The sequence below is a fragment of the Cynocephalus volans genome, chromosome 1 (assembly GCF_027409185.1).
Source record: "Cynocephalus volans isolate mCynVol1 chromosome 1, mCynVol1.pri, whole genome shotgun sequence".
Lineage (NCBI taxonomy): Eukaryota > Metazoa > Chordata > Mammalia > Dermoptera > Cynocephalidae > Cynocephalus > Cynocephalus volans.
This window is the reverse complement of record NC_084460.1, coordinates 291,869,789-291,896,004: the sequence shown is the minus strand read 5'-3', so window position 1 is coordinate 291,896,004 and position 26,216 is coordinate 291,869,789. Positions and strand designations below refer to the sequence as shown.

At 37.8% G+C, this 26,216-nt stretch overlaps 1 protein-coding gene across 1 annotated transcript in view; it reads left to right on the top strand.

The window, feature by feature from the left end:
- DNER (delta/notch like EGF repeat containing) overlaps positions 1–26,216 on the top strand; it is a 353,549-nt gene that overhangs the window by 310,540 nt on the left and 16,793 nt on the right. Inside the window, exons 10-11 of the mRNA XM_063077946.1 lie at positions 7,265–7,378; positions 25,254–25,385. Coding sequence (XP_062934016.1) covers positions 7,265–7,378; positions 25,254–25,385 — 246 coding nt within the window. The remainder of the gene's footprint in view (positions 1–7,264; positions 7,379–25,253; positions 25,386–26,216) is intronic.

Here is a 26,216-nt window from a genome sequence, read left to right as displayed (position 1 = left end):
GAGAATCACACCAGCTTTGAAGTGCTCCTCATAATGAAGGGAAACTGTCGTGGAGCACTGTTTCAGACTTCTAAGTGAAAAGGGCTGGGAGTTAAAGGGTCATTGATATTTGAGGGCAAAAGACATCGCTACCCATTCAAGGACACAGAAAACATAACACCATATACCCTCTCTAAAAAAAATTATTTAAAAAAGGATTCTCACCAAATAGCAACTAAACCTGAACGAAGATATCCAGATGGGGAATGTGGAGAACAGGAAAGATGTTCGGCAGACTTCTTTAAATGCAGGGATGAACCTAAATAGATGACATTAATGTGACTGTGAATGGTACTTTAATGGTGAAGTAATGTCCCCCCCCCAAAACTAGATATACTTGCTATATGAGTTATCTATTGCTGTGTAACACATTACTACATATTTGTGGCTTAAAACAACACCCTTTTATTATCTGACAGTTTTGTAGGTCCAGGCATGGCTTAATGGATTCCCTACTTAGGGTCTCAAGGCTGAAATCAAGTTGTTGGTTGGACTGAGCTCTCATCTGAGGCTTGAATAGGGAAGGATCAACTCCCAAGGCCCCTCAGGTCATTGGCAGGATTCATACTTTTACTGCTGTAGAATTCATGAGAGCTTGCTTCTTGAAAGCCAGCAACAACGAGAGGGTCCCTGCTGCTTCAGGTCTCTAACTTCTGGGAAGGCCTGGACCCTCTTGAAGGTCAGGCCCACCTAGGATAAACCATAAGTGAACTGATTAGGGAATTTAATTGCACTTCAAAGCCTCTCAACTTTACCATATGCTCTTGGTCAGAAGCTTACATTCAAGGGGGAGAATTACACAAGGTCATGACTCAGTGGGGGTCACCCTAGAGTGTGTTTGACATACCTGCTCTTAATGAAAAATTTAAATGACCAACCTAAAGTTTCATATTATTTTAACCAAGCCCATGAGTTGGAGGGAGTAGAGACAGGGAGGACTGAAAAACATTCAAGTGTGTTAAAGTTTTCATCCCAACAGGCAGGTGAAGTGTTTATTTAATTTTGTATTTTTATGGAGACATTTAGATTTAGGTTTAAGTAAGACTGCTGAAAACAGTAAGGTAAACTCTAGCAATGTAGCAGTGCATGGCAGAACTTCTAAACTGAGTGAGAGACATAAGAAGCTAAATCATGCTCTCCAAAAGGTAAGGGGAGGTGAGAGGTCACAAGATCCTGTGCTTTTCTCTCTTTGGAGGATGGACATTCTCTTCTCTTTGGAAGCATTTCTGCCAACATGTACCTCCGTACGGTATGCTATATGAACTTAGGAAATTATCGTCTGGGTGGCATCAATTGCTAACTAGTATTTGTTTGGAGTTAGAACTTGGATAGTCAGTGTGTTGGCGTTAGGGTTGGGTTTTAACTTCTTATTTTACATATGCATGTTTTAAGTGGTAATTTTTTACTGTTTCATGTTTTTAAAAACCTTAAATAAATGAATATTTCTAGAAAGAATGAGTACAGTTGGAAGGCAGGCAAGTGTCGCCGAGAGCATTTGGAGAAAGGAAAGTAATGAGGGGAGCTTCGGCTGGATGTTAAGACCCATATTAACGCTGCAGTTATTCTTACACTCGTATGTGATGGGTGCAGGGACGGGCAGATAACCGAAACAGAAGAATGGCCCGGAAACCATTGTCTCTGTTAATAATGTATGACTCATAAAGAGGAATTGCCATAAATGAGAATGGAATTCTTACTAAATAAATAGTGCTAGAAACACTGGGATACTAAGCAGGGGAAGAAAAAATGTTCTTACACCTCTAAATAAATTCCACGTGAATAATAATAATTTTTTTAAAAACCCCTCTTCTTTGACCTCTGGGTCCTTCTCTACTTTCTTAATGTCCTTTTCTTCCCTTTTTCTTTTTCAATTAAGTTTCCTGAGAGTTGGTTCAGGCTGCACATCTATTTCCTATATTTTTATTCTTTTCTTACCCGCTTCATTTTGGCTCTTGTCCACACTATCCCACTAGAACCGATTCAGGAAAATCCATGGAGGATGAACGAAAGACATTCTGGTGGAATCTGCGAAGCTTTCTTCCCCTCTCATTTCTGACTGGTCTTTCCTGCCCCTTTGCCTCGTTGGTCACCAGGTCCCTCCTGAAAACCGCCCAGCGTTGCCTTCTGCAGCTGCCTTTCTGACCCCCGCCTCTTCGGTCCCTGCCCTCACTGAGTTGCGTCCCCTGCACACCATGGACGCTGTCAGGCCCCAGAGCTCCATTCTCGGCCCTTCTCTTTCTTTCTGTTGCCTGCACCCACCCCTGCGTCCATGTCTGTGTCTGTATCCACTTCTCAAATGTCGATCCCCAGACAGATGTGATTCCTCAGTCCTTGGACTCTCCCAGTATTATCTTCAGCCCTGTATTCAGTGCTTTGTGGCTGCAGACTTTCCTCTCCCCTACGCCAAGTCATAGTCTCCTGAAAGGCAGTGACTATAGATGTTCTTTCTTTCATTTTTTTTAAAAAAAAATTCTTTGTGGCTTTTAATATGGTGGCTTGCACAAAATGAATGCTCGATAACTGTCTTTGCTTGAATTAAAACTACTGTTTAACACAGTAATTAAGTAAAGGAAACCACCTTGAACATTTTCCTAGGATGTAAGCTTCCACTGTGGACCAAGAAATTGCTAAAGAGCAAAATACATGGTGGGAGTCAGAGTAACTTCTCTTCAGACATACCAAATGCCGATACTTCCTTCAAGTCAAGTTCAAAGCTAGTTCATGATGGGACTTACAAGACCAGACTTTTGGTTAGCGTTCATAACCTCATATTGTCAAAAAGCCAAGGTATAGCCCAATATCGTATTGATTTTTATATCTAGTACAACAAACTAAATGGTCAATAACATACCCACTTGAAATTTTTTGTGATAGAAAAGTTAGAAAGACTTCAATTTTTCATTACAAAAATAACATAACAACAATAATAAAAATTTAGAAAAAAGAAAATTCTAAATTACTCATGGTTTTATAACATAACATAGGAGCAATAATAATTTGTTTTGTTTCCATTCTTTTTTTTAATATCCATGTTTTTACAGTTATAATTGAGTATACTTACAATTTTGTATTGTTCTGCTCACATTTAACATGATATCATGTTTGATTTATATATTTATATACGAGGAAGTCTTACTAGTTTTATTTTAAATGGTTCTGTAATGTGCCCATCAGAGAATAGTTATTCATTCCCTTGTTGTTGTATCTGATGTGGGGCTATTGTAAATAATTCTAGAATGAACATCTTTATTTATATAGTTTTCACACTTTATGGATTATTTTGGGGAGGATAGATGCTCAGAAATAAGACCACTGGGTCATAGGTTTGATCACATCATATATATTTGTTTATTTTTAAAAGCTACAGAAACGTATAACTGGAAGAGTGAGATCTCTTTCTTTGTTGAATACAATTATCTTCTTTGCTAGATTCTACTTAGCCGGTGAACAGAATTTCTGGGTATTCTGAGCCCTTCTCAAGTCCTGTGATAGGTACAAAACTGAGTAGTCAGTCAGGGTTCCTTCCTTCAGGCTATTATTTTACCAGAAGAGCAGACTGAGACCGGCAACAGGAGGAATAACGAGGCTAAGGTGGAGATGTCAGTTGTCATTTCTGAAATGGTTTAGAAAATGTTGAGCTCTGTGAAGATTGAAATGCCGGAAAAGTTTTCATCAAGGAAATAAGTTTGAACAAAATAAGATGATGCCTTGAAGCAAACATTAAGTACAAAGAGCACTTCAGTTAATTTTCTTTTACCTGCCTTACTTTTCCTGGAGACAAAATAATGATTTTCAGTTTTCAAATATGAATCGTGACTAAATTTGTGATGAAAACGAAGATCTATAATTTGGTGAGCTGCTCTTTGAATTCTCACTCATTTTAATTCTAAAATTAACTTCTGTAAAGAGTCCTGTTGGACTAGAAATCTTTTCAGATACATTGCTTCTCCATCCCTTAATATGAAAAGTATGAATTTTTATTAGTTTTGACTGAACTACAGTTTATTTTTGCTTGAGACTAAACAAAGTTTTCGTAATAGTGTGTGTTACATCCTTTGCCAATGGGTGATGTATGTGTCATTCCACAGACCTAATTTGAAGTGTGGACCTGGTTTTTCCCTGACAAAATAGGGTGTTTTTTGAGGCAGATTTGGATTTGGAATGGCTTTTCCCTTCTCTGGCAATCTCACCTGTGTGTCAGCCAAAGTACACTGGCCGTCGCCCCTCCTGCAAGGGCAAGATTCTGGTGTTAAATCCATAATTTCTTCCACGCATTAAGGTACCGCCTCTGCCTCTATAGAGCCTTCGAGATTTGTGGGGGAATAATCAGACGGGAGAACAGATAAGTTATGATGTGGCACAGTGAACTCTGTGACAATAGGAATCTCAGCATGCTCTCAGCATACAATGGCTAAAGAATCTGATCTGTCTTGGGAGAGTTGAGGTTAAGCTTTCCAGAGAAAGGGTGCTTGAGTTGAGACTTGACAGATGAGTTACAATGTGCTGGGTGAAGATCTGGTTGGGGGAGGAGGTGGGGGAAGGCATACCTGTCAGATGAAATGGGACGCCCAAGACTGAGCTTTGGGTGAGTGCCTGGGACCCCTGGAACAGTGAAGAAGGCAGCAGGAAGGTGGGGCCTGGGGCCTCGGGAGGGGAGGAAGGTTTGAGTGGGAGGCACTTTCTGCACATCAGTAGTGCTCATGGCTGACTATTCTCTGTATTTAAAGTTTCTAGTTCATAGTTGTTCAGCTGTAGCGACAAACTGAGCAATATAACACATATTTTTTATGTAGGGACTAGCAAGGCTTAGAGTAATAGAAATGTGAATAAGCATGGTGCTCACAGGGGACTTTTAAGACCACCTTGCTTCACAGTAGTCATGTTTCTGTGAAGATTAGCCTTCGTTCAATCTTGCTGCCAGAAAACTCTCAGTTGGATGCACAAGTGACCGAATGTCTCATCTTTTGGAAAAGAGATATAACAAGGGATGGCAATTATTGCTAAAAAAGGAAAAAGAAACCCAAACACCCAAAAGGCCAGAGTTTCTTATTATCTTGGGTGTTTTCATCAAATCTATTTTATTTAAAGTTAAGCTGCTCAAATATTTAGTATAGAATCTGCTTTTCAGACTTGTTTGGAAAATGGGGTCATTTGTGTGCTAATATATTAGTTATATTACACAGGCAAGACTGGCTAGTGAATTACTAGACACCCAGTGAAGATCATCTAATTGCACTTACTCTAGGTTTAATGGAAATGCTTTTTAGGCTTCAGATATCTCTGAACCTTGGTGGTAGCTATATTTCCCATCACCTCTGAAAGCCTTTTTTGTCACCTGGTTCCCATTGATCTGCCCCAGGGGAAATTGTAAATCAGTGAATCTTTGCTTTGCAATAAACATTTCAAAGTAGAGAAAGCTCTTCTGCATTTTATTTTTTTTCAATTAAGTACATGCTACTTGGGAATCAGTGGGAAAATAGAAATAGAGACTTTTGGGAGAAGAGGCCATACACATCCAAATGAAGAACTACCAGGTATCTGCTAGTCTTTAAATTAGTTTGATCTTTTATATTACCGTGCATCTGGGGTTTATTAATGATGACAGAAGTCAGAGAGGTTCTATCAAGTCTCTGGAGATGGAGGGAATTAGGACATGGGTGTGAGGGGCTGTATCCCACAGGGTGTGGGGATCACAGTGGTGGTCTCAGGAGGAAAAGAAAGGAAGGGTCTGAAAGGCGTTTGAGAAAGATATTCAACAGAATATTGTTGATGGCTTAGATGTAAGGAGTAAAGGATTCAAAGGAATTAAAGGCCATCCATTCTAAAATGCCTTAGCTGGCTCCAATAAGTCGTTAGCGTGAATACGGATAGGACATTCTGTTTCTATTTTCTCTTCTTTTACTCCTTCTTGAGCCCTCCTTCCTAAGGTGCTGAAAGAAAAATGAGAGAAAAGCCCAACAAGATAATTTCCATGCCTAGAGGATGAGTCACTGGGTGTGGCTGTCCCTTGCACGATATGAGCTAAGTAATGAAGTTGAGCACAAATTAAGTAAATACCATTCAGTTCCTGTTTGCCTTATGCTTATTTTTCTTGAGGCTGCTGGAAAGGGTGGGCATATCATTATGTACATTCATATTCAGAAAGAATGTAGTTTATCTTCTTCTGCATACGGCGGGGTGTGGGGGAGGGAGAGAGACTAATCCATTCCTCTTGGCAGTCCAGCGTAACACCAGCAGATACTGCGCCTTTCAAATAGCATTGGATTTTTAAAGTTTTTAATAAAATGATTAAATATTATATAATCATTGTAAAAAAAAAAGCCAGCAGCAATGTAGAAGTACACAGGTGTGAAAGTCAAAGTCACCTGTTCTTGTAGAAGTAGTCCAGTCCCACTTCAGGCATTTGCATACATACATGCACACATATACTTTTTTTTATACACAAATGGGAAACTTTCTGTTTTTCTTTTACAGATTTAAAAAAATGCCTGTTTTTTCCTAAATGGATGCTGAACTCTGTAGAATTTTGTATATTTCCATGGCTAATCTGAGCTCACTCTTGGCAAACTGTTTAGCAAGCCCAGAATCTGGATTTGGATTATCGGCAGGTTCAAATTCCAGATCCTTCCTTTACCAGCCTGGTGATCTTGGATTCTTTCCTTGGTTTTCTCATCTGTAAAGTGCGGGAATAAGGGTATGTGTCTCATAGTGTTGTCGTGAGGAATAAATTAAACATAAAGCACAGAGCAAGGATCTGGAATGTGGTATGTACACATGTCGTGCAGATCTCCAAAGTAGAGCTGGGACTTATTTAAATATCTGACTCTAGATCGTCACCTTCAGGATGCTGTTATCAATTATATCAATATTTCATTAAGGCTGTCTAGCTATTTTCTGTTTCTTCTGGAGACTTAGAGAGTGCATGTCATTGATAAATTTTATCTTTCAGGTTTTTAACTTTCTCTTCCCCAGGCTTTGGGGCATGTAGTCAGAGAAAGTACAGATGAAAGGACCTATGGGCAGGGATTAGATTCGTTATTTTCTCATAAGGCATGTTTTTACAACAATCTAAAGTCAAGAATGGGCACGTATACACGCTCATGCACACACAGGCCAGGAATCTGTCTCTCTGCCATCCCGTGCTGTTCAAACGCTTTGCTTTCACAGGCCGTTGGAGCTGGAGATTCCTTGATGAGTGACCCCGTTTTTGTCTGTTTCCCTGCAGGAATACATTGTGAGTTGTACAAGGATCCCTGTGCTAACATCAGCTGTCTGAACGGAGGCACCTGTGACAGTGAAGGCCTGAATGGCACCTGTGTCTGTGCACCAGGGTTTATAGGCAAGTGATCCATGAACTGGATTTTCAGATTTACCACAAAATCCCTGGGATTACCGGTGTTAAAAAACCCCAGATCCTCCATGCATGAATTACTGGAAAATCTGAACACCATTGCAAAATGTAACAAGACGTTGCTGGGATAAAGATCTATTTTAAAACAATTAACAATGTTGTCATTAAATGAGACTCTTCTGAAAGCAGCATTTGGTGCTTAGACTTGCCAAGAGACTGTCATTGCTATACTTTTCTAGAGCTGTAGCTTTGGACCATGAGAAATGAGCCACTACATAAACACCTGAAAGAGTTTGAGTGTTAATGAAAGTCAGAAGGCAAAAGGAAAGATTGAAAGTATCTTCTGTAGAAACTGTATTCAGCTACCACATTTATTTTTATTAAAAGGTATAAAAGTGGCAAGATTTTGAAAACTGAAGAAAATTGGTGGGGGTAGGAAGGAAGGGGCGGGGAACACCCCAGGTTGGGGCCATTAGTGAAGGTAGGAACACTACAGGAGTGAATAGCATGAGGAGAGAGGGATGGGGACCGAGGTTGGGAGGGCAGGGGCTGAGTTTAGCTGGAGGCTTGGTGACCACTGAACACTGAGTAGGAGGAGTCACTTCTAGATTGTGGGGTCCAGCCTAGTTTGGGGTCCGTCCTATAAGTGAGCCCCTCATCCGCTTCAGGGGGGTTGTGATTCTCAGTAAATAGGTGTGAAATGTTTTATGTATGTGTATGCGCTGAGGGGAGGCTCTGAAATTTTTACTGGATTCTCAAAAGGAACTCTGAACCACTGGAGTAAAAAATGCTTCATTTGTCCTTTGCTTTTCTAGCAGAACCTGGGAGTCCTGAAATTTTGAGAGTAGGACAAAGTCTATGTTTCTAGAGATTTGCTCAGTCAACAAAAGCCTAAGGGTCACAGTGGCTTGCAAGGTGGGAGAGGCTGACATATATGGTGCTCATAGCAGTAGGTGGCACTTACGCCACAGAATAACACTTGTTATCATAAGCTGGAAAGTACCTTGCCATGTCCACCTTTCCTCTGCTAAGCAGCTGTGGCCACCTGCCAAGCCCTGGAGAACTTCACAAAGCCAAGGTCCCTAATCCATCCTGGAGAGCCTTATTTTGGGGGTCCTGGAGAAGGTGCCAATAGCCCACATGTGGGAGAAGCAACGTCTCATTTTCCTTTTATTTATCTGTGTCATGTCCTGTCTCTTTCCTTTTGGGTTTTCCTGGGACTAAGTAGTGGGCTTATTCCAGAAATTGATCTGCAGATGGCTTCGTTTTGCTGAATGTTTTATAAACACACATAGACATTTATACTCATCAGTGGAGGCAAAAATAGTATTGGGGAGGCATCCTAGGTTTTTTTCCCCCAGACATTTTTAGCTCACAAGTAATTAAAAGCATGAGACAAAAATTAGAAAGTAGAAGGCTACAGGAGAAAAATCCACCACTTAAAACTGTACTACTAGGAAATAACTATTATTAACTTTTTGATACATTTTGATATCCAAGGAGGTTCCTGAAGGTCTGTGTGTATAGTATATAGTGTTTAGTGTGTATTCATATATATTTGAACATAAAAGGAATCATATTCTTCATACTATTGTGCAACCTACTTTTTACTTAAAAATGTATATCATAAATGTGTTTCCACATCAAGAAATATGCTTCTGTTTTACTTTTTGCTGATTTCCTTGTAGTCCATTATATTAAGTATCATGATTTTTAAAGTCTTTCCACAGGTTGAGAACTTTTCCCTATTATAAGCAAAATTGCAAGGAAAGGATATTCTTGTATGTACAGTACTCATTATTTTTTGGGCACGATTTCCCAGAAATAGAATCCCAAGGTCCAGAAGAATACATACGTATTTCCATATTACTCTCCAGTGTTGCTTTGCCTCCCACAGATTTGTCACCCCACTTCCCCTGGGTGACGGAGCCCCAAAGGATTACTCAAAGCCCATCTCTTCTGATCAGTGAGAAGCCCCAAAGGGGTTAATCTCCTGGAACCCTCAAGAGAGAGGCATTCCTTCCATTTGGGAAATTAACCATGAATTGGGGTTCTCTTCCCACATTTATTCTCCAGACCAGGAAGTTACAGGAAGAGAACATAGGTGGGGTTATAGTTTAACACTATAGGCTGTTAACATTCAGTAAAACAAGCAAGGTGACATTCCATAATGCAATTTGCAAGAGGTTAATTCGATCCACCAAAAAAAGCTTGATCTTAGCAAACATTCTCTTTCCTTACAGCAATTTCCCAGTATCTTTACAGATCAATCAGTAACCTGTCTGTCTTCTGAGCCAGCACCCTTGCTGTGCTACAATTCTTTATCATACAACAGAAACTAGCCTGGGGAAAAATTTCCTGTCTTTTGCAAGATTAACATTTTATATGTACTTTAAAGAAGTTAGGCTAAACCTGAAATTACAAGAAATAGGCCTTGTGACATATATTTCCTTTATAAATATTGGTATATTCCACACTCCAGGAAAAAAACCCCCACATTGTACCAACATTTGCTCCTACCAAGTGTGCACAGGAGCACTTATTCCCTCATCTTGACACAAATGCTGAGAATTGTCATTATGGTGGTCAGAGATACCATTTAACTGTTGCTTTAATTTCTAGGTCTTGGATTCATAGTGAGCTTGAAAACTTTTAAAATATGTTTCTGGTTATTTGCATTTCTTTTTTATGAACTCACTGTTTATATCTATTTTCTGGTTTTCTACAGACCATTCATACTAATCTTTATTCTTCTTTTGAAATAGCCCTTTATATTAAGTATATTACATTTTGTCTGCCATACATTGTAAATATTTTCCACAGCCATTTGCTTTTTAAATATGTATAAAGTGTTTTGTTTTCCATAGATCATATTTTAATTTTATACAATTAAATTTTGCTATTTTCTTTTGGTTTCTTTTTTTGTTGTTTCATGCTAGTAAGATCCTATATATCAAGAATTTATAAATATTCTCCTATAACTATTCTAATCACATGTGAGTTAATTTTGTGTATTAAGTCATTAATCCATTTGAAATTTACTTAGGTATCTTATGGGAGAGAAAATGCAATCTTTTCTCCAGAATATTTAGCAGATCTCTAGCTGCCTCCTCAGCGTACGCACCTGGATATCTCGAAGACAACCTGGAAACTCATAGAGTGTCTTCTCCTTTTTTCCTTTCAATATTTGCTAGCTCATCAAATGGCATTACTACCATCCCAAGTTGTTCTGGCCAGAAACTGGGGAATCATTTTGACACCCTCCTCTTCTCCCTTACCTGCATTCGACTACCAAGGACTCTTCAGAGCCTCTTTTTTTTCTTCTTTTTAATTGAAACATAATTGATTATACATATTTGTGGCATACGGAGTTGAAAATCAATACCTGAGTATAATGCGTGAGGAACAAATCAGGATAATTAACATATACATCATTCCAAAACTTAATCATTCCCCAGTCCATTAACCAGTTTCTCGCTAACCCCCTTCCCCCTTTCCCACCTTTAGTGGCCACAGTTCTGTTCTCTCTTTCTGAAAACTCCACATATTATTGTGATTGGTCTTTTTCTTTTTCTTTCTTTCTTCCTTCCTCCCACTACCCCTCCTTCTTTCCTTCCTTCCTTTAGCTCCTACTTGTGAGTGAGGACATGCAATATTTCTCTTTCTGAGTCTGGCTTATTTCACTTAATATATTTTTCTCTAAGCTCATCCATGCTGCTGCAAATAGAATTTCATCCTTTCTTATGGCTGAGTAGTATTCCACTGTGTATATATACCACATTTTCCTTATTTATTCATCTGATGATGGACATTTAGGTTGGTTCCATATCTTGGCTATTGTAAATAGAACTGCAATAAATATTGAGGTGCAGGGTATATCCCTTTGACATGATTTCCATTCTCATTTTCTATAACGGCTGTACTGATTTACAGTCCCACCAACAGTGTAGAAGGGTTCCGCTTTCTCCACATCCTCGCCGGCATTTGTTATTCTCTGTCTTTTTGATAATGGCCAGTCTAAATGGGGTGAAATGATATCTCAATGTGGTTTTGATTTGCATTTCCATGATGATTAGTGATGTTGAGCAGTTTTTCATATACCCATTGGCCATTCATATGTCTTCTTTTCAGAAATGTCTATTCAGCTCCTTTGCCCATTTACTCTTAAGTTGTTTGAGTTCCTTGTGTATTCTGGATATTAATCCTGTTTCATATGTATAGTTTGCAAATGTTTTCTCCCTTTAAGTAGGTGTCTTTTCACTCTGTTAATTGTTTCCTTTGCTGTGCAGAAGCTGTTTAGTCTGATATAATCAATCCCTTTTGTTTACTTTTTCTTTTGTTGCCTGTGCTTTTGAGGTTTTATGCATAAAGTCTTTGCCCAGTCCTACATGCTGAAATGTTTCCCCTATGTTTTCTTTTGGAAATTTTATAGTTTTAGGTCTTATATTTAAGTCTTTAATCCATTTTGAATTGATTTTGGTATATGGTGAGAGGTATGGGTTTAGTTTCATTCTTCTACACATGGATATCCAGTTTTTCCAGTATCTTTTACTGAAGAGGCTGTCCTTTCTCCCATCCATGTTCTTGATGCCTTTGTCGAAGATCAGTTGTCTGTAAGTAAGTGGATTGATTTCTGGGTTCTCTGTTCTGTTCCACTGGGCCATATGTTTGTATTTATGGCAGTACCATGCTGTTTTGGTTACTTATAGCTTTGTAGTATAGTTTGAAATCAGGTAGTGTAATGACTCTGGTTTTATTTGATTTTGCTCAGAGTTGCTTTGGCTATTTGGGGTCTTTTGTTGTTCCATGTGAATGTTATGATTGTTTTTTCTATTTCTGTGAAGAATGTCATTAGTATTTTGATGGGGATTGCATTGAATCTGTAGATGACTTTGGGTAGTACGGGAATTTTCACAATGTTAGTTCTTCCAATCCATGAACATGGAATGTTCTTCTATCTTTTTTTGTGTCCTTTTTAATTTCTTTCAGCAGTGACTTATAGTCCTTATCGTAGAAATCTTTCACCTCCTTGGTTAAATTTATTCCTAGATATTTTCTTTTTTTGGTAGCTATTGTAAATGGTCTTTATTTCTTTTTCTGCTAATTCATTATTGGAGAATGAAAATGCGACTGATTTTTGGGTGTTGACTTTGTATCCTGCAACATTACTAAAATTGTTAATCAGCTCTAAGAGTTTTTTGGTAGAGTATTTAGGTTTTTCTATATATGGGATGATGTCATCTGCAAACAGGTACAGTTTGACTTCATCTTTTCCAGTCTGGGTGCCCTTTATTTCTTCCTCTTTCCTGATTGCTCTTGCTAGCATTTCTACCACTGTGTTAAATAGGAGTGATGATAAAGGGTGTCCTTGTCTTATTCCTGTTCTCAAAAGAAAATACTTTCAGCTCTTCCTCATTCAGGATAATGGAAAATATTGGTGGTGAGTTTATCATATATGGTTTTTATTTTATTGAGATACTTTCCTTCTATAACTAATTTGTTGAGAGTCTTTATCAAGAAGGGATGCTGAATTTTGCCCAAGGCTTTTTCTGCATCTATTGAGGTAATCATATGGTTTTTGTCCTTGACTTTGTTGATGTGATGTATCACATTTAATGGTTTGCATACATTGAACCATCCTTGCATCCCTGGGATGAATCTGACTTAATCATAGTGTATAAACTTTTCGATGTACTGTTGTGTTCTGTTTGCTAACATTTTGTTGAGTATTTTTGCCTCTATGTTCGTCAAGGATATTGGCCTGTAGTTTCCTTTTTTTGTTGTGTCTTTGTCTGATTTTGGTATTGGGTTGATGCTGGCCTCATAGAATTAGAAATAATGATCTTTGTTTCCATTTTTTTGAGTCATTTATAAAGGATTGGTATTAATTCTTGTTTAAATGTTTGGTAGAATTCAGTAGTGAAGCCTTCTGGTCCTGGGCTTTTCTTTGTTTTGGAAGACTACTGATTACTGCTTCAATCTTGTGGCTCTTATTGGTCTGTTCAGGTTTTCTATTTCTTCTTCGTTCAGTCTTGGTAATTTGTGTGTGTACAGAAATTTATCCATTTCTTCCAGATTTTCAAATTTGTTGCCATATAGTTGTTTGTAATAGTCTAGTGATTCTTTTTATTTCTGTAGTATTGGTTGTAATGTCTCCTTTTTCATTTATGATTTTTGTTATTTGGGTTGCATGTTAGGCCACAAATCAAGTCTCAACCAAAACCAGGCCAAGTGTCTTTTCAGACCATAATGGGATAAAGTCAGAAATTAACAACCAACAAAACTTTGGAAACTATATAAATACACAGAAATTAAACAACATGCTCTTGAATGACCAATGAGTCAAAGAAGAAATAAAGCAGGATATCAAAAAATTCCTTCAAACAAATAAAAATATAAGCACAACTTACCAAACCTATGGGGTACTGCAAAGCAGTACTAAGAGTTTATTGCAATAAATGCTTACATCAAAAAAATAGAAAGAATTCAAATAAACAACCTAATGTTACACCCTAAAGAACTAGGAAAACAGAAACATCCCAATCCAGAAATAAGAAGATGGAAAGAAAAAGGTAAGATCAGAGCAGAACTAAGTGAAATAGAGACCAAAAAAAAAAAAAAAAAATGATACAAAAGATCAATGAAACAAAAAGTTGGTTTTTTGGGAAGAGAAACAAAATAGACAAACCATTAGCTAGACTAATCAAAAAAAAATGAGAGAAGACCTAAAAGCCTCTTAGATCCTGTCACTTCTTTGCAGAATTAGCAGCCTTCACCTCCTAACTGGTCTTCCACACCTATTCTCCCTAATCCACTTTCCTCACTACACAGACCCTCTACAATGATAATATGGTCTTGTTACTTCCTACCTAAAATCTCCTATTGTCATTAAAAAAAAAAAAAATCAAAGTCCTTAACTTGATCATCAAGACCTGAGTGGTATAGCTCCATCCAGCCTTTCCAGCTGTGTCCTGGGTCCCTCTGCCTGCTAGATTCCTGAACACACCACGCCAGACACTTTTCAGTGATGTTCTTTCTCTGTCTCTCCTGCTTTCCATCCCCTCTGCTTTTCCCCCCACCCCCACTGTACCCATATGCACTCAGCCAGCAAGCCTACCCCTAGGCATCTCTTCATGGCACTCTCCCTGATCAAGTGGTAGGACTCACTGAAGCAGGCTCAAACATCACTCTAACTGTAAAACAACAAATGCCTATTTCTTTACAGGCTTGGTAATTTTTCAGCCTGCAGAGGACCATAGACTAGCTTCTGAAGTTGTTTGGGAGTTTGTACTGTTAATATGTTTTATAGAACACTGATCTCAGAAGATGCTCTATGGAAAAAGGGTTCTGTGGCCAAATAAATTTGAGATGTGGTACATGTCATGTGGAGCTTCATAAAGGATGTCTGCATACTGGAGGCTCTGAGAGGTCTTACAGTAAAGAATCCTATTTGCCTCTGTTTATTTTCCAAATACTTGTGATCATAGGACAAATTTTATCCCCCTTAATGAGAACCTATTGTATTCTGAGAACTAATGTTCAGTGGGATAGTCTGATAAAATATTAACTACGTCCATATAAGGAGTATTGTGCCTCTGCTCTTTGAGGTTGCTCCATTGGAGCCAAATACTCTTTCATTATACCTGAGGTTTACCAAAACTTACACTTGGCCAACTATTGAGCGTTCTAAAGCTCCCTAATTGATGGAGTGGAGTGAATTAGGTAAATCATTGTTATATAACTAGGTACTCCACCCAGTGTCACATTTACCTTATGAGGCTTCTCACCTGTGTTGAGACACTTCATTTTCAGGCCAGCAGGTGAACTCTGGGTGTGGTATGTGGGGGACTCTGAACTTGGACTTCTGGTTGAAAATAAACTCCCTCCAGTCCTCTGTACCCAGAGAGAGCCTCCCTGCTCTATGGGGTCAGCATGCTTTCTGCACAGCTCTCTCTATAAGGTTTTTCACCTGGCCTAGGTCCTGTCCATCTTCCAGTTATTGACTTTGTGTCCACTCTTGTTTCTGAGCCTTTGAAGTTCTGCCCCCTAGAATTGTCTGATTGAGGACTAGTGGATCCAAAAAAAGGACACCCTGATGCAACTTTAAGTCTCCAGAACCTGCTTTATTTCCTACCTGAAACCATAGACTGGACCTGAGATTACTGTAGTCCAGCAGGGAAGTCAAAGATTCTTCCAGGCCCTTTCACACTGACATTTAAACAGGGACACCAGAGAACCATTTCTTTTTCACCAGAGCAGGAAGTCTAAGTGTATTATTATTATTTTTTAATTACATTTATTCATTTATTAAAAATATTCATGAGATACAAAGCTAATTGTCACCCCTCCTGCCCATGATGTAAGTGCAATAATATCATATTTCTGTCTTTTAACTCAACTACTTTTCCATACTTGTCTTTCAGTTCACAATAGAATAGTTTACAATTTCCAGCTCATTTTCATGGGAAAATGCCATAGGAGCTTTAATATGTCATTGAAATTTTAATTTTTATTCCTTTAATATTGAGTATCTTTCACATGTTTATTGGCCATTCATATATCTTTACTTGTGAGGTGTCTTTTCAAATATTTGCACCTTTAGAAAAAATTGGGTTGTCTGTCATATTATTGACTTGTATTGACTTTTCCCCATTGAAATTCATTGGCACATTTGTTAGAAAACAATTATATATTTTGGACTATAAATGTGTCTATTTTCCCCTGGCTATTTTTTCAAAACTTTTTATTTTGAGGTCATTGAAGCTTGAAGTGCAGTTGCAAGAAATAATGGAGAGATTTACCCAGTTTTCCCCAAAGGTAACATATTATAAAACTATAGTATGACATCATAACCGGGAAACTGACATGAATATAGTCAAGATACGGAACATTTTCATCACCACAAGGATTTCTCACGTTGTCCTTTTATAGCAACGCACATTTCCCTCCACCACAACCCCTCTTTAACCTCTAGATGTTAAAGAGCATGTTTAGTATGTTCTGTATTTTTATAATTTTGTTATTTCAAGAATATCGTACAAATGGAATGACATAGTGTATAATCTTTTGAGACTGGCTTTTTCACTCAGTATAATTTTCTGGAGATTCATTCAGTTTATTGTGTGAATCAATAGCTTCTTCCTTTTTTATTGCTGAGCAGTATTCCATGGTGTGGATGTCCCACGGTTTGTACCACATTCACCTGCTGAAAGGAATCTAGGTCATTTCCAGCTTTGAGCTATTATGAATAAAAGTGGTATAAAACTTCATATATAGGTTTTTGTGTGAACATACATTTTTATTTTTCTGGGACAATTGCCCTGGAGTTCAATTGCTGGGTCATAAGGTACTTGCATGTTTAGTTTTCCAAAAACTGCCAAAGGGTTTACAGAATGGCTTCACCATTTTATATTTCCACCAACAGTGTTTGAGTAATTCAGTTTCTCTCCATCCTTGCCAGCATTTGGTATTGTCAATATTTTTAATTTTAGCCATTGTGATAGGTGTGTAGTGATAGCTCATTGCCATTTTAATTTGAATTTCCCTAATGATTAACAATGCTGAACATCTTTTCATGTGCTTATTTGACATCTGTGTATTCTCTGTGGTGAAATGTCTCTTCATGTCTTTGGTTCCTCTTCTAATCCTGTCTGTAATGTTATTCTTTTCCCTACTTGCCGCACTTTACTCTTTGGAAGGAAGTCACTTTGTGTAGCCCACACCTAATGAATGGGGTGTTGTGCTCCTCCTCTTTGAGGGCAGAGTAGCAACACGAACTATTTGGAATTCTTCTGCATGAGAGGTTTGCTTATTCCCCTCCATTTGTTTATTTATTCAATCATTTGTTTATATCAATATGAACTCATGGATATTTATTTCATACTTTGGGCTATAATTCAGTACTTTTAAAATTTATTTTGTTGCTCAGAATGTTCCAGCTTTGGCCACCGAGAGTTCTTTCAGTTGGCTCCTGTCCTCTTTTGACAAATCTCCATCATTGTGGTGGTGGTGTTGCTGGGTTTTTAGTGCTTTTATACTTTCTGGTACTGCAAGATGCCCCAGGCTCATTTTGTGTATTTCCTGCCCCAGTCCTAGAATCATCCACCAAAGATCCCTGGTTACTTTTATTGGAGAATGGTATTAGAAACCGAGATCTGGGAACAAGTTATGCTTGTGGCTACTCGAATGTCATTGCTTTTAGGTCCTCTCAGCTGGCAGAGCAAGAAAATATGTCTGTTGACTAACCTGCATATACATGCACAGCTATAAATATTGCATTATGTAACCATCTATATCTATATAAAGATGAATATAAATTCATAGTGATAACTCTAATCCATTGCAACATGGATCATTCCAGTCTTTTCCCCTGCTTATTTGTAAACTCTTACACCAATAGCAAGATACCTGGCTCGTACCATTCAACATCCACTTATTTAATTGTTCAATATCACTATACATGTGTAGCAGATCAGAGCTGTTAACATGCATCCTTGTGGGAAACGACTCTGTCAACTGGAGTATAGTGCTTATGTACAGCTCATTTTACATTTAGCTTACCAATGCTACTCAATTCCAAAGGTACTTAGGTAGCACCTCCCCCCACTTCTTAGTGAGGTTGTCTCATACATTTGTAATACAGTTAGATTTTTTCCTCACAGTCTGCATTCTTCCCAGGGATCTTCCAAGTAGAGGTTTTTTAAATTTATTTTTTGTCTGTGGAAGTACAGTTTCTCAAGCATCATTTATGGAAAAGGCTATCTTTCCTTCATTTAATTGCATTTGAACCTTTGTCAAAAATAAGTTGGCCATATTTGTGTGGGTCTATTTTGGGTTCTCCATTCTTTTTCATTAATTTACATATCTGTTCCTCTACTAATATAACTCAGCTTTGATTACTGTTTGTTACATAATAACTATTGAAATTGGCGAGAATGATTCCTACCACTTTCTTCTTCTTCTTTCTTTTTTTTTTTTTTAGAATTGTTGGAGCTATTCTAGTTCCTTTGCCTTTTCATATAAATTTTAAAATAATCTTGTCTATACCTACAAAAGAGTTTGCTAAGGATTGACATGAGTCGCATTAAACCTGTATTGGGAAGAACCAACATCTTTGCTATTTGGAGTCTTTGAATCTATGAACACAGTATGACTCTTCATTTATTTAGATGTTCTTTAATTTGTTTCATCAATATTTTTCCCTTTATAGGTATACCCAAGTAATTATTTTCTTGTTTACTTAATTTTTAGTGATTATGAATAGAATTGTAGTTTGGTATCCACATGTTCATTGCTGGTTTGCAGATATATAATTGATTTTTTTGTATGTTTATCTTGTATCTTGTCACCTTGTTGAACCTATTAGTTTTAGGAGTTTTTTTTTTTTTTTTTGATAGATTTCTCAGGATTTTTTATATAGACGATCATGTCATATGAAAATAGGGACAGTTTTATTTCTTCCTTTCTGATATATATATACATTTTATTTCCTTTTATAATCTTATTGTATTAGACCTTATAGATAGACCTTCTAGCAGTAGGTCGAGTAAAAGCAGTTGTCCTTGCTTTGTTCTCAGTCTTATGGGAAAAGTGTTCAGTCTTTCACCGTCAAGTACAGTGTCAGCTGCAGGGTTATTTAGATGTTCTTTATCAAGGTGAGGAAGTTTCTCTCTATTCCTAATGTGCTGATAACTTTAATCATGAATAGGCATTGAATTTTGTCAAACACTTTTTCTGTATCAATTGATATGATCATGTGATTTACCAGTGAAAGCATCTGGACCTGGAGATTTCTTTTTTAGGAGTTTTTAAATTATGTAATAAGTTTCCTTAGCAGCAATTTGGCACAATCTCTTAGAGAAAATAAAAGACAAAGAACACTTTCAAACCCATTTCCTAAAGCGAGTTTTACTCTGATATGAAAACTAGGCAAAGAAAATAATAAAACAAAACAAGACAAATAAACAAAAAACTATAGAAAGATATTCCTTCAATTACAGACACAAAAACCCTGAACAAAATATTAGAAGATAGGATTTAGCAATATATAAAAAGAGTTACACACTATGACCTTAATATTTATAAGGCTATTCAAATTATCCATTTTATGTTGTATAAGTTTGTGATTTTTAAGGAAGTGGTTCATTCTTTCTAAGATATCAAATTTATGTGTGTAGAGTTGTTCATAGTATTCCTGTTATTACACTTTTGACATTTTCAGGGTCTGTAGCGATCTGCCCTGTTTCATTCATGATATTGGTAATTTGTGTCTTTCTCTTTTTTCTTTGCAGTCTTGCTAGAGTTTTGTCAATTTTATTAATCTTTTCAAAGAAACAGCTCTTTGTTTCACTCATTTTCTCTATTGTTTTTCTGTTTTTGATTTCATTGATTTATTCTTTTATCTCTATTATTTTCTTCCTTCTGTTTGTTTTGGGTTATTTTGTTCTTCTTTTTCTAGTTTCTTTAGGTGAGACTTTAGATTACTGATTTGAGATTTTTCCTTGTTTCTAACGTATGCATCTAGGGATATAAATTTCCCCTTCAGCACTGCTTTTGCTATATTCCACAAATTTTATGTTGTATTTTCACTTTCATTCAATTTAATGTTTATTTTTAATGTTCTTGTAGATTACCTCTTTGATCCACGGATTATTTATAAACATGATGTTTAGTTTTCAAGTATTTTGAGGTTTTTCTCTTATCTTTCCATTATAGATTTCTAGTTTGATCCCTTTATGGTCAGAAAACACTCTTTATAATTTCAATTCTTCAAAATTAGTTTAGGTTGTTTTATGGCTCAGAATATGATTTACATTTTGTGGGTACTTGAAGGTAATGTGTATTTTGTTATTATTGGGTGGTTGAGGTGCTTTGTAGAGTGGAGGTATGGGCTCTCCACTCACCCTTTGCTGCTATGGGTGAGGGGGCTCACAGTCTTTTTGTAAAATATTACATTTTTATTCTTATTGTTCTCATGTTTTCTTTTACATTTTGAGAAAATTCTTTGTCTACTAACTCACATCCCTCATTCCTGAATCTGTGTCTTTCGACTGGTTTTTCTTCTGGTTATGGGTCACATGTTCCTGTTTCTTTGCATGTCTAATAATTTTTGTTTGAATACTGGTCATTGTAGGTTAAATTGTTAAGTGATTGAATTTTACTGTCTTTTTAAAGAAGTATGAACTTTTTTGTGGCAGGGAGGTTAGTTGCTGACCTGATCGATCCTTTCTAGGTTTGTTTTTACATTTGGGGGAGGTAAGTCTAGAATAGCCTTTAGACTCTAGAATAGTCTAGAATAGACTCTAGGGATAGTCATGCCCTGCTACTAAAAGGTGACCTTTTGTGGCTGACAGAGCTGGGTGATCAATAAAATATCTCCACTCTGGCTTGTGAGAATTTGAATACTTCCCAGTCCTCTGTGTGCTTGGGAGCTGCTCATCTTTCATTTTGTTTGCCAGTCTCCTGCAGGCTCAACTTACTCACATACAGTATTCAAAAACAAACTCAAGGGTGTATTTCTGGTGTTCTTTTTCAGAGAGGCTCTATCTTCTGTAGTAGTCTTTCCTACAAATTACAGATACCTTGGCCTCCACGAACTCTAATTTTTTTTTTTTAAATTTTCTTTTGTCGTTATACATTGTGGCTGATTATTGCTCCCCATCACCAAAACCTCCCTCCCTTCTCCCTCCCCCCCTCCCCCCAACAATGTCCTTTCTGTTTGCTTGTCATATCAATTTCAAGTAATTGTGGTTGTTATATCTTCTTCCCCCCCGGTTTTTTTTTTTTTTTTGTGTGTGTGTGTGTGTGTGTGTGTGTGTGTGTGTGTGTGTGTGAGAATTTATATATTAATTTTTAGCTCCTACCAATAAGTGAGAACATGTGGTATTTCTCTTTCTGTGCCTGACTTGTTTCACTTAATATAATTCTCTCGAGGTCCATCCATGTTGTTGCAAATGGCAGTATTTCATTCGTTTTTATAGCTGAGTAGTATTCCATTGTGTAGATGTACCACATTTTCCGTATCCACTCATCTGATGATGGACATTTGGGCTGGTTCCAACTCTTGGCTATTGTAAAGAGTGCTGCGATGAACATTGGGGAACAGGTATACCTTCGACTTGATGATTTCCATTCCTCTGGGTATATTCCCAACAGTGGGATAGCTGGGTCGTATGGTAGATCTATCTGCAATTGTTTGAGGAACCTCCATACCATTTTCCATAGAGGCTGCACCAATTTGCAGTCCCACCAACAATGTATGAGAGTCACGAACTCTAAGTATTGTCTCCTCAATTCAATAAGACCATTGTGTTCTAAATTGGCTCCAGGTGGAAAACCAGGATGATTGTGGGGCTCGACTGTTTTATTTCCCTTTTCTTGGCAATCACAGTCATGGACTGCCTGTTGTCAAATGTCTTAGAAGTGCTTTCTGTTTGTTTGTTTTTAAGTATTTCATCCAATGTCTGGATACAGTGGGAGGGCAACACAGTTCTCACTTATTCCATCATGATAGAAAGAAATCCAAATAATTTTTTGGACTCATTTCATCTGGAACAAAATTTTTGTGAAGTATGAAAGAGTTATAGTTAAAACACCCAGTCCAGTACCTGACACATAGGAGAGACATATTTAATACTAGATATTATGATTATAATGATTTCCATTGATATCCTTTAGTGTGGACTCTATTCACCCAAGGATTTTACTAACAGCAGTGACTTTGGATTCTTTTGCCTTTTTGCGTTTCCTAATTTATCCAAGGAAAGCATACAGAATTAATCAGAATGCTTGTAAATTTGTGTGACTATTACCAAATGTAATCTCTACCTATTGCCTCTTAGAAAGTAGTGTATTGAGAAGAAATTGTAAAATATTTGAAGTTCAGACCATGATTGCCAGCCTTAGCCAAGTAGAAATATTTCATTTTGTATTCTCTTCACAAATGTTATTCAAGAACAACAGTGATTTAAGAGTAATTCATTTTTCTCTAAATCAAATTGAAAAAAAGAAGAGCAAGTCAACTAAAAAGTCAACTGGCTCAGGCCAGCAAAGCTTAAAGATTTACTAAGTTACTATTAGTAAAGAAAGATAATACTGTATACTAACAACTCTGAATAAAGTAAGCTAAAATTCATATTGATTGGAATTGGAATGTTGGAGTATTGAAAGGTATATAAAACCTTAATATGGGGACACAAAAATGAATCCAAACTTGTTTTCTGTAATTTCCGTAATAAATCTTCAAGCACTCTGCATAAGGCTGGTGGCAAAAAGTAATATCTCTGTAAGACAGAGAACAGCAGGCATCCTTGGGAGTCTTCTGGCTCTGTCATTAGAGTCACCCCAAATTTCTACTGCCAGCCAGCCTCACACTGAGAGCCAGTTGCGGGGTAACTGATTCAACTGGAAATGTAGGAGTGTTAGTTTGTAATATAGGCCACTGGAATAAATCTAGAGGTATCTGAAAACTATGTTTCACTCCAGGTTTCTGACAGAGCACATATGCTGTGGAAATAGCTGCTAGCTAGTTGGGCCCCTTACTGGCGTGGAGTTTAAATCATTAAGTTATGTCATTTAATCCCCAGTGCAGCTCTAAGAAGACTGTGGTAGTGAAATCTAGGATGATATAGGTTTGGCATTCTGTCTAAGTCCCCATTCTTAGAATTGTGGAATTTAGATATTTGATAAATGTCTACAGAAAGAGTTCATCCTATTTTTTCCATCTTTATTCTTGCCAATTCCTTCCAATCTAGTGGGCCCCAAGAGCAGGCAGTTCTAGGGATCTCAGACTTCTCTTGACTATAGGAGAGGTCCTTAGTGATCCAAGATTCAGTACAAGCATTAGGGCTACCTTGGACCCTGAACATGGCATTCACCTCCCTGGAGAAGCTCTGGACCGCAGCATGCCTGGATGGACTGGACTAGCAGTTCTGGGACTGTACAGAGTTTAGGAAATTAGAAGGGTATGATGTTGACATTGGAATTCACGGAGCACAATGGCAGTTTTGAGTTTTGACAGAATGTAGAAGTAGAGAAAAGTAAAGCCATTTCTGTAGCTATTGCTGCAAAGGTAACAGGGCATCTCATTTCAAATTTGCAGTCTTCAGATTGCTAGCTACAGGAAGCTATTGTTTAGTAAATACCTCAATTAAGCTTGTCTTCCTAAATGGTGGGAAAGTAGTACTGATGTATGTATTTGTCAGGCCTTTGATTTCTTCCTTTTAGTACTTCTCAGCACGTTCTTGTTTGTATGTCTCTTCAACTAGTCTACCATGTAGTGCCATTTGTAATAGAGTGGTCAATGCCCCTTTCCACTCAGAGTGATTGCCTCATTAATAGAAGACAACCTTTGAAACAGGTTAGTGAGAGGCAATCAATTTCATGTCTTTTGTATTGACATAAATGACTGTATTTATAGCAGGAAACAAATCCACTTAGACACTACTGAATTATAATCAACCTAGTAGAACCTAGAAGGAGTAAATGTTTCATTTGGCAGATTTTACTTTAAAAATAAAATAGTCGATGCCAGGTACAGAAAAAGTGGGAAATGAAATAGATATGAAATATTTTAGTGTGAGATTCCTCCTCTAAAGTGGTCTGTGACATACGGTAGTTTTATAAATGTGATGTAAACCAGTAGCAGATAGAAAAGCGATTTAATGCTATTTATGTAAGCCTAGAAGTAATTACCTGAGTGTACAATGAGATCGTGTCTTTTGAAAAAGGAAAAAATATTTGATTTTGGTTTTTTTGCTTTAGTCTATGACGATAGCTGCACTAGGAGTTTTATGTTTTTCATCACATTTCTCTAAGCAAATGGGGGCTTATTTTGAAAATTTCTTTTTCTCACTTTCAAACTTTTGAGAGCGAGTACCTTAATTTGATGTATCTTCTCTTCAGCTTTAATGAGATGCTTTTGAATTTATGAAGCATACTCATTTTGTATTGATTCATGGTGATGGCTTTAAAATCACTTGAAGATGGCTTTGCTCATGTAACTTTTGAGAATAAGCTATTTCCTGTAAGTTGGTGTTTGAATCACAGCGACATCGGCCCTGTGTTCTGGTTTGTAACTTTATAGCAGCTTCTCTCTGAGGTGGGCAAGGACACCCTGGAAAGTTGGGTCTAGGTAGGGGCAGGAGCTGGAGGTCACTTTCTTTGTTATGGGAGGAGGACAGGCTGGAGCAGATGGGAGCTTCCTTCGGGTCACCGTTTCCCAGGTGAGATTATGTCAGATTTGTGCTAACCCCCGACTTCTCAACTGTCTCGCTTTAGGTGGGCCTGATGTTCTTCCTGAGCAAGTCAGTCTCCCATCCCCACCTCCACCCTGCAGAAGCATATCCAGGGATTTGAAAAGTGGAATAAATTTTCATAATTGGCTCAGGCTAGGCACACATGTTCCAGAACTATCCAGAAGAGTCGAATGTCCAGTCTCACACACTCGAACACACTCATAAGCTGTGAGATTTTGGCTTTCTGGAGTTTCAGAAAAATAAATAACAAGGTTCAGTGATGAAACACAAAGTACAGTAGACTTCACTAATGAACTTAGGAGCCCAAGTTTGCCTTTTCATTTAAAGTTGAGATTTATTCAGACGTGGGAATCAGCTTCAGTTAACTAGTTAAATAGGCTAAAGGAGAGATTCTTTTTACCCGTTACTTTTTTATTTTTCTTTTTTAGTTTTACTTAATTAAAAGATCCCTTGCCTGGACTTTTCTGAGTGTTCTGCACTTTCCACAAGCAGCAGACTGGGCTCCGTTGCTGGAGGTTGTAACTCTCAGCCTCGGATCCCTGTTTTGTCAGAGAACTGATGAGCCTTGGGTGCAGCCATTTCATGGCCGCTTCTCCTTATCTCCCTAGGTGAGGAGTGTGACATTGACATTAATGAATGTGACAGCAACCCCTGCCATCACGCCGGAACCTGCCTGGACCAGCCCAATGGTTATACCTGCCACTGCCCACATGGCTGGGTGGGAGCGAACTGTGAAATCCGTGAGTATTTCTGCAGCTCAGCTACTGTTATTTAACATCACATTTTCCTGCAGCAAGAAGAGGACTCCGAGTGTGACCAGAAAGACCCCGCGTCACTGAGAAATGAGGTAGCAAAGCCCAGGGGGACAACCTGCATTACTCAGGTGTCCCGAGTCCCAGCTTTATACTTCTGCCAGCTGTCTTAAGCCGCTCCCACTCCCTCCTGAGTCTGAATCCAGCCTTTCCACTGTGATGGGAACGTTCAGATGTCATCCAGAGTTCACTTCTCTTCATGCGGCCAAAAATGTGCTTAACAGAGAAGCATTAGAATCGTATCAAAAACTAGAGTCTTTGTGTTGAAAGTTTAAAAAAAAAAAAACCACACAGAATACAAATTTTTACTTTGCATTTATGTCTTCAAGTATATCCAAATGTATTAGATTTCATCTATTGCCTGGAGAAAAGTCCAGTGAGGATGAGCTTAAAAGGGAAGCTGAAAAACATTTTGGGCCCAAAGCTAAGTGTCCCCTTACAGTGAACTAACAGAAGTTTGAAAATGTCATAATCAAGATCTTATGTATTAAAACAAGGTATATGCTAGGATTGAGGTGAAAGTGAGAACTGGTACACAATGGGGTTTTCGGTTGTTTTGGAAACTGCTAAAAAATTCAACTTTGAAAGCTACTTTCTTCATATTTAAATTAGTCAGGGCAGTTTGATCTTTCCTAACAGAGGAAATCTCCCCGTGCTGGTTGGGGGATTGCTTCCTGCCTACTCCAGATGCTTCTTTTCGTGGGTACGATGTTTGATAAGAGCTCTCTCCTGGGCCTTGACAAGGAAGAGGGTAATTAT